The sequence below is a fragment of the Rhinolophus ferrumequinum genome, chromosome 21 (assembly GCF_004115265.2).
Source record: "Rhinolophus ferrumequinum isolate MPI-CBG mRhiFer1 chromosome 21, mRhiFer1_v1.p, whole genome shotgun sequence".
Taxonomy (NCBI): Eukaryota; Metazoa; Chordata; class Mammalia; order Chiroptera; family Rhinolophidae; genus Rhinolophus; species Rhinolophus ferrumequinum.
Genome location: NC_046304.1, coordinates 27,335,832 through 27,351,818, shown reverse-complemented (window position 1 = coordinate 27,351,818; position 15,987 = coordinate 27,335,832). Strand labels below are relative to the sequence as shown.

At 50.5% G+C, this 15,987-nt stretch overlaps 1 protein-coding gene across 2 annotated transcripts; it reads right to left on the bottom strand.

Moving 5' to 3' along the window:
• Positions 1 to 11,409: 11,409 nt before the first annotated feature.
• Positions 11,410 to 15,103, bottom strand: SUPT4H1 (SPT4 homolog, DSIF elongation factor subunit). Of its 2 annotated transcripts, none has more exons than XM_033091445.1 (5): positions 14,933 to 15,103; positions 13,890 to 13,996; positions 12,516 to 12,571; positions 12,215 to 12,268; positions 11,410 to 11,812 (listed from the first exon to the last, which is right to left on the bottom strand). In XM_033091445.1, the coding sequence occupies exons 1-5, from the start codon at positions 14,999 to 15,001 to the stop codon at positions 11,745 to 11,747; spliced, it is 354 nt and encodes a 117-aa protein (XP_032947336.1). In that variant the 5' UTR covers positions 15,002 to 15,103; the 3' UTR covers positions 11,410 to 11,744. The 2 variants fall into 2 exon arrangements, with proteins under 2 accessions (XP_032947336.1, XP_032947337.1); XM_033091446.1 differs by having other exon boundaries at positions 12,254 to 12,268; positions 14,933 to 15,065.
• Positions 15,104 to 15,987: the final 884 nt, after the last annotated feature.

The following is a 15,987-nucleotide window of genomic DNA, read 5'->3' as shown; positions in this document are numbered from 1 at the left end:
AAGAATCACCCAAAGACTTCTTCCCAGAAGGCCATGGGCCTCTTCTCTGAGTTCTCCACTTAGGGTCAGACCCACACACACTTGAGGGCACTCTCAGATTCATGGCTCAGAAGAGGCTTATTGTCATGGGGGGTTGGGAGCAGGGAGGGAGATTGCCTCACATCCTTTCCTTCAGGAAGGTCAACCCTCAACCTGGAAAATTGTTATCCATCCCCAAGCCCCTAAATGGGACAGAGAAAAGGTGAACAGGGCCCTTCACCCGCTAGGGTCTGAAGAGACAGTGGTGAGGAGGGAGAACTGGCCAGAAATGGGACAGTGCTCCTTTAACAGACCACCGCTGCTTCAGACCCTGGGTGGAGGGGAAGTGGCTGCCCCAGGCGATAAGAGGATAAGAATATCAAAGTTGTGCAGTAACCTGGGTTCCTGGACCCCCACCCTTCAGGGCTCCTCCTCCTAAAGCATCTTGCCCCCCAGCAAAGGAGAGTCACAGGCTGGGAGCCAGGGAGCCTGGCTTCAGGGCCCAGCTCTGCCAAGACCCCTCAGCATATGACCTGCAGCAAGTCAGACCTGAAGTTCCTTCTGAGGGACACACTTGTCCCTCAACAGTCTCTAACCCAATCCTTCTCCTGTCCTGAGCACTGCACGGGTGTTCCTGATGTCTGCCCTCCTGTGACAACAGACACTGCTTTTCCTTTGTGTGTCCTCAATGCCGAAGGCCAAAACCACTATTGATTTTTTAAATTATTTAATGTTTTTGAGGAGAGAGAGTGAGACCCAGTCTCTCCATCAACAGAGCTTCTAGGGATAAGAAGTTTCTGGAGAGACTGGGGCTTTCCTAAAGCTGGGGTTAAAGAGGGATGGAATGGAGGGGATATTCAGGGGCTCTGTACCTTGGATTTCTCCCTCCATCCAGGGATGAATCCAAGCTCTGCTGGACCTCAAACCAGGAGAAATGGGACAAGGCCAGAGACAAAACTCAAGGACAATGAAGAGGCAGGGTCTGAGATAAGGAAACAGAGACAATAAGAACCGTCCAGTTGAGTAGGACAGGAGCACTGGACAGAAGCCCTACTCCAGGCCTGCACGACCCATAGGCATGGCCTGTGGGACTGACCAACAGGAAGAGCAGTGGGGCCTGCCACTGAAACACACACACACACACACACACACACGGACACACAGGGCCTAAAGACCCTGACAGATTCACAGTCTCCTTTCAGAGCGGCACAGTAGGCCCAGAGCCACCCAGACACACTGTGGGTGGCTCCCCAGACAAGTGCTCCAGATGCACCCTGAGGAAGTCTGGGCACACTCCTGCACACACCTGTCTCCTCCCAGAAGGTTCACTTGGGCATCTGTGTTTGGGAGGGTGCCTGGAGGAAGTTGGGACGGCTTCAGGACACAGACACTATTTGAGAGAAGCATGACTCCACTCCTGCCTCAAAGCCACCCGTTGCCTGAGTTTCCCAGGATGAGAGAAACTAACCCCTTGAAGAATGGCCAGTGGCTAATAGAGGAGGTGGTTGAGAGAAGATGCCTCTCTCGGTGGAGAGAGGTGTCTCTTGGATTTTTCAAACTCACTCCTTGACCGTAGGTCTGGGTGCAGCCAGGCACTCAATGGGCGCCTTTGCTCACTTTTACTGGGCTATAAAATGTCCTCCGTGATCTTTTCCAGTTCCAACACTGTTAGTCCGGGGATCAGATTCCTGCTCAGAGATCGCAAAAGGAGAGAAGGAGCGGGACCAAGATGAGGAGTAGAGGTGAGGCAGCGGGCATCAGAAAAAAACTGGGAACAGCCCTTCAGCAGCTGACAGGCCAAGGCAACTGGGGTCTGGGCTTGAGATCCTGGAGGGCTCCAGGCTCACAATCCGCATTCCGCCCCAACCCTGCTCACCTAGGGGACAGCTATCTTTTGTGCACCAAGCTGAGGCTGTGGGCAGGGTTAAAGGTGACCCTGAGGAGAAAAGGACACAGGACCTGTCTTCAGGGACTCCCAGCCCTGATAGGCAAGACACAGATAAATACGAGGACAGACAATTAAGTTCGCGAACTCATCCTGAAAAGTGTTACGTATCTCACTGCTGAATATCACTACGGTCACCTTTGAAGTACTCCCCTTGGGAAGCTATGCACTGACGCCAGCACCTAGTCCACCCTTCAAAGCAATTTTGGAACTCTTTTTTCTGGAATGGGCCGTGAGAGCTGTCATTGGATTACCCTTGATGTCCTGAATGTCATCAAAATGTCTTCTTTTCAATATTTCCTCTATCTTTGGGTAAAAAAAGAAGTCGTTGGGGGCCAGATCAGATGAGTAGGGAGGGTGTTCCAATAGTTATTTGTTTACTGGCTAAAAACTCCGTCACAGACAGTGCCGTGTGATCTGGTGCATTGTCGTGATGCAAGAGCCATGAATTGTTGGCAAAAAGTTCAGTTGTCTAACTTTTTCACGCAGCCTTTTCAGCACTTCCAAATAGTCAACTTGGTGAACTGTTTGTCCAGTTGGTACAAATTCATAATGAATAATCCCTCTGATATCAAAAAAGGTTAGCAACATCATTACAATAAGTTCTCAAACTTAATTGTCAGACCTCGTGTGCAGGGTGTGAGAGTTTTGTGTGTTGGTGTGAGTGAGCAGTTGTACCTAAAGCAGGCTCAAAGCTTCCGATCCGATGGGGAAACTTTGTTCCTACTTGAGCAGGCGCTAAACCCAACAGTAAAATAGAACAAATATACACCTTCACATGTACCCACATCTTACAAAATTATTGCAACCCAAATTAGCCTTGGGTGGGTTTGAGGGTCCCACGGGGCTGGACTGACGGATGCTGCAGTGGTAACTTCCGAGTCATGGGGGCTCATCAGAGAAGGCTTCCAGAGGAAGTGAGTGTGGATGGAAGAAGATTTGGAAAAAGAAGAGATAGAGAAGGTAGAAGATTTCTGGGCAAGGGGAGAAATGGAGAAATGGTCTTTTGAAGGCCTAATACCTGCAAGGGAGAGCAGGCCCAGAGGGTAGGAGAAATGAAGAGGGCATTGGCTGCACATGAAGGCAGAGAAGAAAACCAGGCCTTCCCTCCAGCTGCATGGGCCTGGGGCCCTCGCTCAGCAGGCAGGCAGAGATGGTAGCCTAGATAACCTGCCTTGTGAAGAGACAACAAGAGAGAAGCCACAGGACCTAACCACTTACAAACAGGAAGTCAGAAGGCAAAGCAGGCCCGCCCTCATGGGAGCTAGGCTTGGAGACAGGCCTGGCCACAAAGGAGGGAAACTGAGCACCCAACATTGCAAAATGGGGCTAAAGACAACTGGAGTCAATAGTCCCAAATGTTGGGACCTTTCGCCACTCTCCTTGGAGGGGCTGCCAAGCGAAGCAGGTGCCGAGAGCAGGAAGTTGCCTCAAGCACCTAAGCCAGCCCTTGTCCCCTGCAGAGCTGCAGAGGGCATATCAGTACCTAAGAAAGTCCCCTGACTCAGCTCAGAGCCTTGGGGAGCACCAGGAAGGCCTGAGAAGGCAAGGAAAGTGGGCACGGTTTCCTCTCAGCCTGGCCTGCACTGCCCAGACACCCTTCAGGTTTAACTTCACACTCTCCTGCTCTATTGTGGACAGAGGCACCACCTGCAGTGCACCCTGTGAGACCCACTCTGCCCTGGACGGGGGTTCTGGCTCAGCTCTCCGGATTACAGTATCCAAGTCTTTTTAAGCAGCAAAGTCAGACAGCAAACTGGCTTGTCAGGAAGCCCAAAGAGAAGCAGCAGGCAGCCTGAGGCCACAAAGCAAGTTAGGGCCAAAGTTCAGGGTTTTGTCCACAGCATCTGGGAAGAGGACAGGATGGGCTTGGTAGGAAAGGGGTGTGGGTGTGAAGGAGGCCATCCTGACCACTGCTGTGGGAGTGGCCATAAAACCAGAAACAACTCCCTTCTGGCTGCCTCTACATACAGGTCCCTGGGTTAACTTGCAGAGCTGCACCTGCTCCAGTGTTAACTACTACTGAGAAAGTGTGCGTGCACGTGCATACGTGCGCATGCACATGCATGTTGAAAGGGCATTCCTGCCTGGAACCCACTATGATCTCTCATGACCCTAACTCCCTACCCCCAACATCAGGACCACCAAGTAGAGGGCAGAACTGGCGGGCAGGAGACTAGGGATCTAGTCACCGCTCTGTGGCTATTTACAGTGTCCCACAGAGCGGGCCAGTCATCCAATCAGCCCCCCACCCCCAGCTTTTGTGTCTTCATCTACAAAATTGAGGAGGAGGTGACCAAAGCACTGTTTGTACTCTAGGAAGTCCCCCAAAGCAAGCAGGCCCAGGGACCTTGGAAGAAGCAGCAGCAAGGCCTGCGTTCCAAGACCTGCCCAGTCACTGGGCAGGCCATGGATTTCCCCAGTTGGCTCAAGGGTAGACCTCCATCAGTTCAGAAAAAGCAGGAGGCTGGGAAGAGATCTTCCCTAATCTAGGCTGGGAACAAGGGGCAAAGGGCTGGCGGGACTCCTTTTTCTGTCTGTTCCCTCCTGCCCTCTCAGGATCCCTCACATGCCAAGGACAGCTGGAGAAGCAGAAGGTGAGGGGTGAAAAGAACAGAGAAAAGAGCTCCGTGAGGACTGCCCCATGAAAGGCTCGGGGCTGTTTCTTCCTTCACTTTCACATTCCACACCCTGAGCTGGGAGAGGGGAGAGGGCAGCAGCTGAGGCATCTAGAGAATTTTATAAAAGCACATTCAATCTGAACGTCATTCTGTCATCATGCTGCCCCACTGATGTGAGCGACGGGATCCCCATCTCAGAGCTGAGGAACCGGAATTCAGCGAGGTTAAGTATCACCTTCCTGAAAATAGGCCAACAGTCTGCATATTTTCTGTCCCCCTATAGGACTCAATTCAGAATGCTCCCAAAAGGACCAGGCCTGGCACACGTCAGAAGGGATACTCCAAAGATAGTGGACACACAGCCTGTGTCTCCTCACAAACCCGAGAAGGGGGTTGGAAAAAGCAGTGGTTGGAAGTCAGGGCAAACTTCCCTGCCCCCAGGTTTGTGTGTGTGCAGGGTGGGGAGCAGAGGGGTCTACATGGGTAACCAAGTGGTCTGCAGACTCTGTCCAACAGCAAAGGGCCACCCCTGCCCCTTCCATCAGAGCCTATTAGGTAGTCAGATGGGGGAGGGTTGGCTATGACGGCTGGGGCCCCAGCAGCAGCAGCAGCAGCAGCTCACAGCACTAGAGCCGTTAAAAAGTGACTCAACCAGAAAGTGCGTTTGAAGCGACGCCCGTCAGGGCCCCAGAGCCAAACCTCAAAAAGACGAAGTGAGAGAGACAAGCCTGCGGGGGCTGGGCTGGGGGGGGGTGGAGGCCTGGCCTGGAGCCGTCTGGCCAAATAAGGGCAAATGCTCCCAGGCCGGCCAATGGGGTGCAGGCAGCCGTGTCATGGGGCAGCAGCTGGGAGGGCAGGGAGGAGGTGAGAGAACTGGGGCAAAATGGGGGCTGGGGTTGGGGGGACAGGGGACTCAGGCCCTCCAGGTAAGGTCCAAGGGTGAGCGAGCACAGGGAGGTGTTGCAGCCTTCATCCCCCAGAGACCTTGGTGCGGAGGTTGGTGGATCTGCAGCCTCAAGAGCCTCACCTACAGGCTGGGGCTCAAGGGGACAAAAGGAAGATAAGGAGGACCCCCTCACCCCTGTTCCAGTATAGGCCCTAGAGCCCCATCTGCCATGGCAGAACTGACGGGCAGCTGGGCTGAAACACCAGTGTAGCCTTGCCTGGCCGTCGACCTTGGGCAAGTGGTAAGAACTAAAACTGTTTTCTCATCTGGGAAAGGGGAATAATGCCTCACGGGATGGTACTGAGAATCAAACACAACAATGGAGGTGGCCACTTTTGAACCTGGTCGTTGTCATACTGATATAACAGATGATTATTACTGTCGAAGCACTGACCCCAGGGCTGCTCCTCACTCATTTTTGCCTCCTGGTTGCTGTGACAGATCCCTTTGCAAGGATGCCATGTGGTTCTCAATTGTGGCCTTTGGTGTCTCTCACAGGAAGAGGAGGCGTGGATGCCAGAGGGGTCTTTCCAACCTAAGCTTAGTCCACCTGCTACAGAAGCAGACTAGACATGATCTTCTTAGGCTCATCCAGCAAGGACATCACCTCGACCTCCTCCACCTCCTCTCTCCCCTGGACTCCGAGGAGCTCCAGACCCCGCCCCCATGTGCCTGCTGCCCTGGGGTGCAGATGCTGAGGAAGTGAGTCTACTCACTGCCCAGGGAAAGTGCCAGTGCCGCAGCTGCCTGCATAGGGTAGAGGCAGCTGCTGGCTTCTCCCAGAGCCTGCCATCCCGCCCTTGCCTCAGGCCTCCCTGCTGGGACCAGAAGCCCAGGAGGAAGGCTGGCAATGGCTGCCACTCTCTTCCTCTCTGTGGAGTTCTTCTCTCTCCCTCCCAAGCATGGATTTGCATTTCCCTCTCTACCTTCCGCTACTCAAGCCTACTCAAGCCCCCAGGGACAAGGTGACAGTTAAACCCCCCTCTTCCGGCTAGTCGCCTCAGAGCACTCACTTCCTTCCAGGTATTTTCCGGGATGGGAGTTGGGGTTGAAAGGGTGGCAGTTGCGGGGGAGTTGGGGAAGAAGGAATGAGGAATCCATTTTGCAGAGACGCTGGGTTCCCCCACCCTGGTGTCTGAAGCTGTTCTTCCCTTCCCTCACGTTCTCTCTGTTGCTCCAAGGCTCAGTTTGGAGGAAGGAGAGTGGCACAGGCAGGAAGCAGCACATAGTTCTTGAAACGGGCCTGGAAGCTCCCTGACCACTTCCAGGCCCAGGCCTCCCTCTGCTGTGGGACAGACCCCCAAGGAAAGCTCGGCCTTCAATCCTCTGTCCACGACCCCATAATGCCTACCCTCCATTCTGGCAGTGTGTGCGGAGAATAGGAGTGCCGAGGGTTAGAGGGAAGATGTTTTCTATCACATTTCTCAGAGGGTCTGGCATCTTGATGGCAGCAGCATGGGGCAGAGTTTTCTCTGCACTCAGTTCCTGCTTCCTGGTGTCTTAAAGCAAAGAGCAACACCAACATCTATAGGCAAGAGGCACTGAGTCAGGCAGTGTGGGACAAACAAAGTAGCAGGGACCTCCCTCTTGAGGTCAAGCTGACCCCTGTCTCTGGGACTCAGTCTTCTCACCCACAGAGTGAAGGGCTGGCTTAAGTCATGACTCTCCCAGCTCTCACATGCTCTGTATGATCTGCCTGCTCTCTTTCTACAGCCCCAACACGCAGGACGCGTCCCTCCACTGGTGAAGGACTCTGAGCCCCAAGGCCCAGGCAGGCAGCCACGTGCTTTCTTCCTCAGTCTTAGCCTTACTGGCTCACCCTACAGCAATTTTTACCGAGCGCGGCTGTTTGTTCTAGTTCAAACAAGACTGGAAGGGAGACAGCCACACATGAGTAGCAGAAGTGACAGCTGACAGGCTGACATGAATCCAAGGGATAGAAAACAATCAGTCCAGAACCATTTCACCACATGATACAAAATGGATGTTTATAATAATGACTTTGAGCCAAGTAGAGGTTAAATCATATCCAGAATCTAGCATCCAAACAGCAAGTAAATATATATATATATATATATATATATATATAACTTGTCATAAAAAAAATGAGAGAACAGAGGTTAAAATAAAAAGCCACGGTGCTTGGAGGAAAATGTTTCAGTTTTGATATATTTATGTATGATAGCTATATTGGAACATCTATTGATCAACAATGCTTGAGAGATGACATTCCTGTCACACTTGCCTAGAACTTACCTAGAGGTGGACAACTTTGGACTATGACAATCCCTTAGTTATTTACAGCTCTCAAATTGTTTTCACCTATATTAATGCATTTGATTCTCACAACTATCCTAAGACAGGGACTGCCAACTGCTTCTTTAAGGGAACTTTTATATGAAGTACAACAAACAGAAAAATGAACAAATCACAAGTGTGTAACTCAACATAATTTTCAGAAAGTGAACCAGCCTGTGTAACCAGCATCCAGATCAGAAAAGATGCTATACCCAGCACCTCAGGGGCCCCTCATGCCCTCTTCCACCCCTACCTTTCACAGGTGACTACAATCCTGCCGCCTAACACCAGAGTTTTGTCCACTGCATTGTATAAAGAAACTTCGTTTTGGAGAGGTAAAGCGACTTAGAGAAGTCAGGGCTGGTGGGTGGTGAAGGCAGCAGGGCTGGGAGGCAGGGACTATGCCCCAAGTTGAATATGTGTTCTTTTCATCACGAGTCCCAGTGTTCTTGTGGGGTGTGAAGGTACCGTGATTGGGCTGCTGATGGAGGGAAGTGGTGAGTAGAGAGAAGCAGGAGAGGTTAGGGGGATGGGGACAGGCCAGCAGATACCCAGGCGCTGCTGGAGTGGAACAGGAGATGCACCCAGAAGGGAACTGAAGGATTGGGCCAGTTTCCCAGTCGTCAGCACAGGGATCCTTGAGTAAATCCCAAGGTTCTCCTTCTTGGGCCATTTCCCCAGTCGTCAGCACAGGGATCCTTGAGTAAATCCCAAGGTTCTCCTTCTTGGGCCATTTCCCCACACTGCCTCCCTATCTTTGGCTAATTTTAGACTCGGGGACTAGAGATGTAGGGTGGTCAGGGGTGCTCCACGAATGTGTAGGGACATGTAACTTTCACTCAACAAACTAATGCCTCACACTGGTTCTGTGAAATACTCATGGAGGGAGAAAACCTGCGCGTGGCGCTAACTATGTTGGAAGCAGCAGGGTGTGGGCAATGTATTTTTTGAGCTAAGGCTCACCACTTGGTCAAAACCAAGTCCCTCTCACGCTGAGGCTCAGTCTCTTCATCACGACATAAGGATGTTAACTATGCCACAGGGGTTTTGTGAGGATCAAGTAATAGACATAAAAGCCCTTTTGTCAACTGTAAAATGTTATTTAAAGGAAAGGTTTTACTGATACTAAACCTGAACCAGACTTTCAAACAAAGATGTTATTAGCCTGTTCTTAAACATTACCTGTCTCTTTTATATGCACACATAGATTGGGTGTCACGAGTGGACTTGAGGATTAAATAGCTGGTTATAGATGGGCGGGGAGGAAGAAGGTAGTGGCCATGCCCAGAGGGAAGAGGCCTCAGTCCCCAAGCCTGAAGAGCCCAGCCTGAGTTTAGGTTCTCACCAACCCATCCCCATTACTCCTGGAGAAACTGCTCCCCAAGACCAGAATGTTCTGACCCTTGTTCAATCAGCCACCAATGCCTGCACTGGGCTGGAGGCTGCATTCAGCAATGCACTGCCACTTAGCCCCTCAGTTTTGGGGAGACACCCTAACCCCATAGCCTGTGGTGGGGAGGGAGTGGAGAATAAGGAATAAGTAGGCGAGGGGAAGGCAGCCTAGTTACCACCCTGTTTCTAATCTGCCTGACTCGAGTCTGTCCTTGTTAAATTAAGGAGGAGTCTTGCCTTTCTGAAGGAGTGAAGCCACCCTAGAGCAAAAGACCAAAACCCTGGGCAGCTGTGGGACCTCAGCAGTCAGAATGTGGCTGAAACTTTGACAGGCACGATGGTCAGGGGCTAGCCCTCAGCACGGAGCATGCAGGACAGCAGTACTAGCACCTGAAACCTCTTCCACACAGCACTGCCCACTCCCAGGGAGTCTTGAACAATCAACAGTCCATTTCCGCTTCGTTGGGCTCCCAGCAGGGAATGGGACTCCAGAACATGATTGCCTATCTGGGCTGCTGAGTGACACCACAAGCAAGCTCAAGGACCAGAGAAAGCACGAAAGCGAATTCAGAAGCAGCCTCCAGGCAGAGCCCGTTTGGCACGGAGTCTGTGAAATCCGGTCACCGCAGCTGGCCACCCCTCCCCCACAACCACCAGTGCTGTCTTTCGCTTCCTGCGAGGCTGACAGTTAAGGCCCCAGCTCAGTGTGGGGCTGAGGCAGCCTGAGTGTGGTTATTTGCGCACAGCTCCTCTCGCCTCGCCTCCCCTCCCCACAACTGTTTCCATTCTCACCAAGCAGCCATGTCCGGGTCAGACACGCAGGACAGCAACTGGGGATTTCCAAGGGACTTTCTGAGAAAAGCCAGTGAAAGTTGGGTGTTGGCTGCCTGGCCTAGGTGCTCTTGCGGAAACCCACTTCTTCCCTCTGGGATGTAGGCTCTAGCTGGTGGGGCTGCTTCCCAAGGCTCCATTCAGATTGAAATTGAACAACAGAAACCATCACCCCTGAGGCTTTCAGTTTGCTGGGCTGGGAAAATCCTTGAAAAACTCAGTTGCAATTTGGGTTAACAGACCGTCATTCCCTCAAAACTTGAAGGAATCAGAGAAAATGGTTCTGGTTTGAGGACGACCTGCTAAGTGGTGACATGAGCAGCCCAGGCCAATCCCAGCTTCCTTCCCATGGGCCTACCAGGACAAGGAAAAAGCGGGGAGGTCACTGGAGACTCAGCAACTCTCCCTCCTTCCCGCACTCCAGGCCACAGGTAACGAGAGACACTGACTCACTAGCAACACCAGGTGGCTGAGACACAAAGCCCCAGTGCAGGCACCTCTGCTCAGTGGGTCAGCGCTCACCCTGCTGTGCTGGTTCCGGGCCCTTCCCCCCACTGTTTTGATTGTGCACATACTGTTTATATTGAAGAATGGCCAACAAAAGGAGAGCAAATGAATTTTACCTTTTATAAAACTTGTTAGAATTTTCACATTGCTTCATTTTTATAATCACAATTCTGAGATACACAGGCAAAGTGGAATCACTCGTTTTACAGATGGAGAACAAGACACTTAGGGAAATCAAAATGGGGACAATCAAAATGTGGAAATTTCAGAAACTGAGAATGTATGGTAAACTTTAAATTCCAAAACATGTCCCTCACCTTGGCCAATGTGACATCATTTAAGGCCCCCTACTAAGCCCGAGGGAAAGGGGCAGGCCTACCTCCTATGGAGGCACAAGTTAGCCGCCAGCAGCCACCTGAGGGTCTCTCCAGTTAGGGAAATTCTGCGGAATGTGGTACCGCAGGACAGGGAGATCAGGGGTGCCCTCCTAATGTACAGGAGGAGCAGTAAAAATCACACACAAGGAAGGAAAAACAAAAGTATTAAACACCGTCAAAGAGCAAAGAATATTAAGAAGTCTCAGGTTTTCAAGGGACATCTGCTGTGGCAGGTCTGGCAGGCAGGCAGCAACAAATAGGAACTAGGACCACCGGGATGACGGGGTTGCCCAGACTCAGGACAGTGGACTTTCCAATGAGACCCAAGGAAGCACAATAGAAAGGCAGAAACCTGGAGGCTCAGAGATGAGGAACGGGCAGAAGGGCCTCTGCTGCTCTGGGAAGGTGCTTATAGGGCAAGTGAGTTCATACTGTGCCCAAGTAAGAGAAAGGAAGGAGAAGGTAAGACATCTGTCAGGTCTACGGAGTCATGTTTATTGGCATTTGACACTGACCATGAATCCTGCCCATGGACAACGGGGTAGCCCAAGGCTGTGGGAAGCAAAACCAGCATCCTACTCCCCATTCAATTCAGACTCCAGTAATCCACTAACCCAATCCACTCCCACCCCCACCAGTAGTCCAAAGAAGGTAAAATGACCCAGGGACATGCTCTGCTGCTCTCTCAACAGTCTGCTGGGTCTCAGAACTGGAGGGTGAAGAGTATTTGAAGTTCTGTCCATTCAGTTTCACAATAAATAAGCAGAAGCAGGAGATGGCGGCAAAAATGCTGGCAGCCATGCATCCTGCTAGGTCTTTATAGCTGTGTCTCTGGATTTGTAGGCCACTCCTCGACTTTTCAGCTCCCGCACTATTCCTGCCACAGAAAAAGAAAACACCTCTGTGAAGGAAGAAGAAAGGTCCCTCAGCTACCACCCTGGGGAAGAGGGAGACACTAAGCAAATTGTCCTAGACTGTTCATCAGATAGCCCTGTTTGGTTGGCTTGTTACCAGTGAAGATCCAGGCAAGTGTCTGGCAATGACTTGGTACGAATGAGAGGAAAGAGAGAGACACAGTGAAGCTGTCAAAAGCAAGGATTCCAGAGCCAGAATGGCTGGGTTCAAATTCTGGCTCCTCACTTACTAGATGGGTGACTTTGGACAAGTTATTTAAACTCTCTGTGCCTGGGTTCCCTCAGAGTTGTGAGGACTGGCATCATTCACACAAAGGACTCCCACAAAGCCTGGCGCAGTAAGTAAACATTATGATTATTGCTACCTTGGGGTAGGCGACCAGTGACAGACACCGCATACACACCGGGCTTAAAGTTACCTGAAAGAGAAGAGATGCAGTGGCAGTGAATTAAGACTAAAGACCAAATGGAGACTTTAAGCTAAAGATGACAGAAATGCTACAATTCTAAGAGAAGAGGAATCACTTCTGGCTACAAATGGTAAATGACAGAACCCAGACACTTTCCTTATCTTTTCCACAATCCCATCTTTCCCCCTGAGGCCCCTCCCCCACTGGACAGCAACAACACAACTAAGCCAGGATAAGGAGAAAGGGAGATACTCACTGACTCGCTGCCACTTGGAGACCCAGCTGTCCTCTGGACTCATCATCGCAATAATTCTAGGAAAAAGAAACAGTCAGCCCAAGCCTTTTCTCTTTTCCTGTTAGAAAAGAGAAACACTGAGAGAACTGCCCTCTTTATACTGTTCCCAGCCAGCACAGCAGTTCTAGGAGAGGAAACCCATGATCGATTGGCTTAAAATTCTACTCCTGAGAAGCTGAAACTTTGATTAGGTTGGTTATTAAGTTTTGGTTTGGCGACATGGTTTAGTAAGTGACTCCATTTTGGCCTTTTTTTTTTAAACGGTGCTAATAAATGAACAAAAAAACTACAGCATCTGAGTGCACATGCATGTGTAGGAAGTAAAAGTTCTATGACATCACTTTTTTGCCCAATCCTTTATTCTTCCTTAAAGGAAATCAAAGAAAGAATGGAGTTGGATCACTCCATTGATCACTTGCTGAAAGAACTTCAGCAAGTACTAGGTTTGAGTCCAGTTTGTGTGTAAACCCTTAATTGGCCTAGAAGCCAAAGAAACAATAGTATCTCTTTAACCCCCAAGAATACTGCCCTCTGGCTCCTACCTTGGGGAAGGAAAATTAAGACCTGACCATTTATGTTTATCTCATTTCCTCTTCTCCCCACTGGACAATCTCAACAAGGGAACACTTTTCTTACAGGACCTCTTAGAGATATTTAAAAGCATCAGCAATAATTTACCATCACTGTACCTTCCCTCCCCTTCATTTTCAAAAAGGATCTTCAAGCATGCAACAAACATTTATTAAGCATCCACAAACTCCTTCCAGGCCCTGGTGTACAAGATAAACACAGTCCCTACCCCCTACCATCATCAATAAGCTAACAGTCTAGTGAAGAACTGTTCAGTGGAAACAGAATGAAAGCCACACAAGCTATTTTAAATGTTCTAGAAGCCATGTTTAACAGTAAAGACACAAAGGTGAAATTAATTCCAATGACATATTTCATTTAATCCAACATATTAAGTGTTATCACTTTGTCACATAATACAAAAAATATTAGGATGTTTTACATTTTTTTCTTGTACTAAGGTCTTGAAATCCGGTGTTTATTTTAGAATGTCTACATGTTTTAGAATTTAGACTAAATGTTTTAGAATTTAGAATGTTTAGAATGTTTTAGAATTTTAAATATTTAGAATATTTAAAGAATGTCTCAATTTAGATTAGCGACCTTTCAAGCCGCTAGTGGCTACTGTACCGGACAGACTAAGACTAGTGTGTCTCAAAGTAACTTTGAGACCAATCAGGATAATGGCTTCAAGCGCCTGCTCCACATTTACATGGTGGGGTGGGGGTAATAGAGAAGTGAGTAACAAAATCAAAAGGGGCTTACCCATCAAAGGAAGAGCTGGTGCAGTCATATACCATCTCTCGGTTACCCTTCATCTGAAGGTATGCATCACAATTGTCACAACCATCATATTCAAACTGGTCTATAGTCTGCGAGGGAAAATTTTTGAAAAGGAGAGAAGTGAGCAGGAACAGGCCAAAACAAAAAGCCGCTTTTCCATACTTCTACCCCCTCAAGTAGAAGGCTGCCTATGTTGGCCATGTCTCATCAGGTCCCCCACTCACCACTCCCACAGCCCCTACGTTCCACCCTCACACTCCTTGTTCCCCAACTGCATTTTACCTATTCCTTTCCCCAGTCTCCTCAGGGTCAGGCACCCTCTCCAACTACTGCCCAAGCTGCAGATCTCCACCCTTGATTCCCGCTGTCCTTCGGCTCCAACAGAAGTTCAGTGAACGTCTGTTAAGGGTCAGGCCTGGGCTAAGAACTGAGGAGTCAAAGGCACGTAAGACCATCTGTCGTGCAGGGGTGTCGTGCGGGGCGGCCTGCGGGGTGTCAGGCGGGGTCTCTGGTCCCACTCCCCACATAAGAACGCAGGACATGGTGAGGCCAAAAAGGAACACCCACGGAGCCATAGGTAGGGGAGTCACACCACTATACTCTCGCTGGCGGCTGGGTTGGAGACACAGGAACCAGGAGCAACACAATTCTCAACCCTCACTGTACCGCTTGCAGACTCAGCCACCATCTTCTTGCTAGCTCCCATTTTTCTGCTAGCCTAGCCACGGCAGTTATATTAGTGCCCAATGGCTCACTGGTTACAGCTGACGGCCAACTAGCCACAGCTGATGGCCATTTGATCACAGTCGATGGCCATTTACTACCTGAGCCAGCACCTTTCTATGTGAGGCCGAGAGCCTGGAAACTGCTTTTTGGGGCTCTGTCCCCACAACGTCCATGCCCACAACTGCTAAATGTGGTTCCTACCGATGTAAACAATGGCCTCCTGCAGTTTCCCACATCCCATTCCACCCTTTCCACCAGCTTTCCCCTATCGTCCCTACAGCCAGGTCCCCGATGCATACCTTGACCAGTGAACACAGCAAACAAGCCCGCAGATGCCGCAGGTCCTTCGGCACCGTCTCCAGAGCCATCGTCTTCCACAGAACAGCAACAAACTTTGCTACAGCCGCCTCACCCACAATAATGTGAACAGCAAATTACCCAGAATGCCCATCACTTCCGGTACCTCAGATTTCCGCTTCCGGTGTGGGAGGCCATGGGTTCCCTCTCTCCCCCCGCTTAAGAGATGGTTTCTCCCGCCTGGAGGCGGGGCCGGTAGGGAGTCACCTGGGCCGGCGCGCGTCCTCTCCACCTGGGCCTGCGCGAGGGCGAGGCCGGGTCGGCCGTTGGGCCTTTGGGCGGGACCCGGGGGGGAGGGGCGGCGCGGCTGGCGCCTGCGCGGGAGCGCGCCATGACGCGGGCCATTTGATCTAGGTCGCTGGCACCGGGCCGCCTACCCGTCCCCTTAGGAGGATTCCGGATGACAACCGATTCTTTTTTGCCCTTCTGTTTTTCAAGTGCAGGGCCCTAGAGAATCCGCTGTCTCCCCATTATGTCGTCAGAGACGAAAAGAAATCCAGGGACACCCCCCTCCTTCCTTACTGCGAGAGCATTATAGGGTGACCGTTTGCCGTCTACAGGAATGCTTGGTGGACGGCAGGGCGGAAAAAAATGCATATTTATTTTTAAAAACTTTTCGTACGTTTCCTCGTTCCAGCTGATAATTCATGCTTTTAGCATTTAGACAGTTTCTTTACTTTAGAGCATCTGTATTGTCCTTTAATTTTTTTTTTTTTTCATTTCATCCTGTAGGAAGCTAAACCTTGCTCTGTGGTTCAAAACTGGGCACCGGACAACCACCACCCTTACCAAACCTTTACTGGAGAAACAGAAGGGGGAAATGTGCTCTTTGAGGACGAGAGCAAAGGCCTCCAGGCCCTGTGGAATTCATACCAACGTGGCACCAAGCGCTCTGATCCACAATGGTCCCAGGTGTGGGCAGACACAAGTCATTTGTGTTTATCTGACTGGATCTTTGGGGTATAAATAGTTTCATGCCCTGCTGTTCTATCCTCCC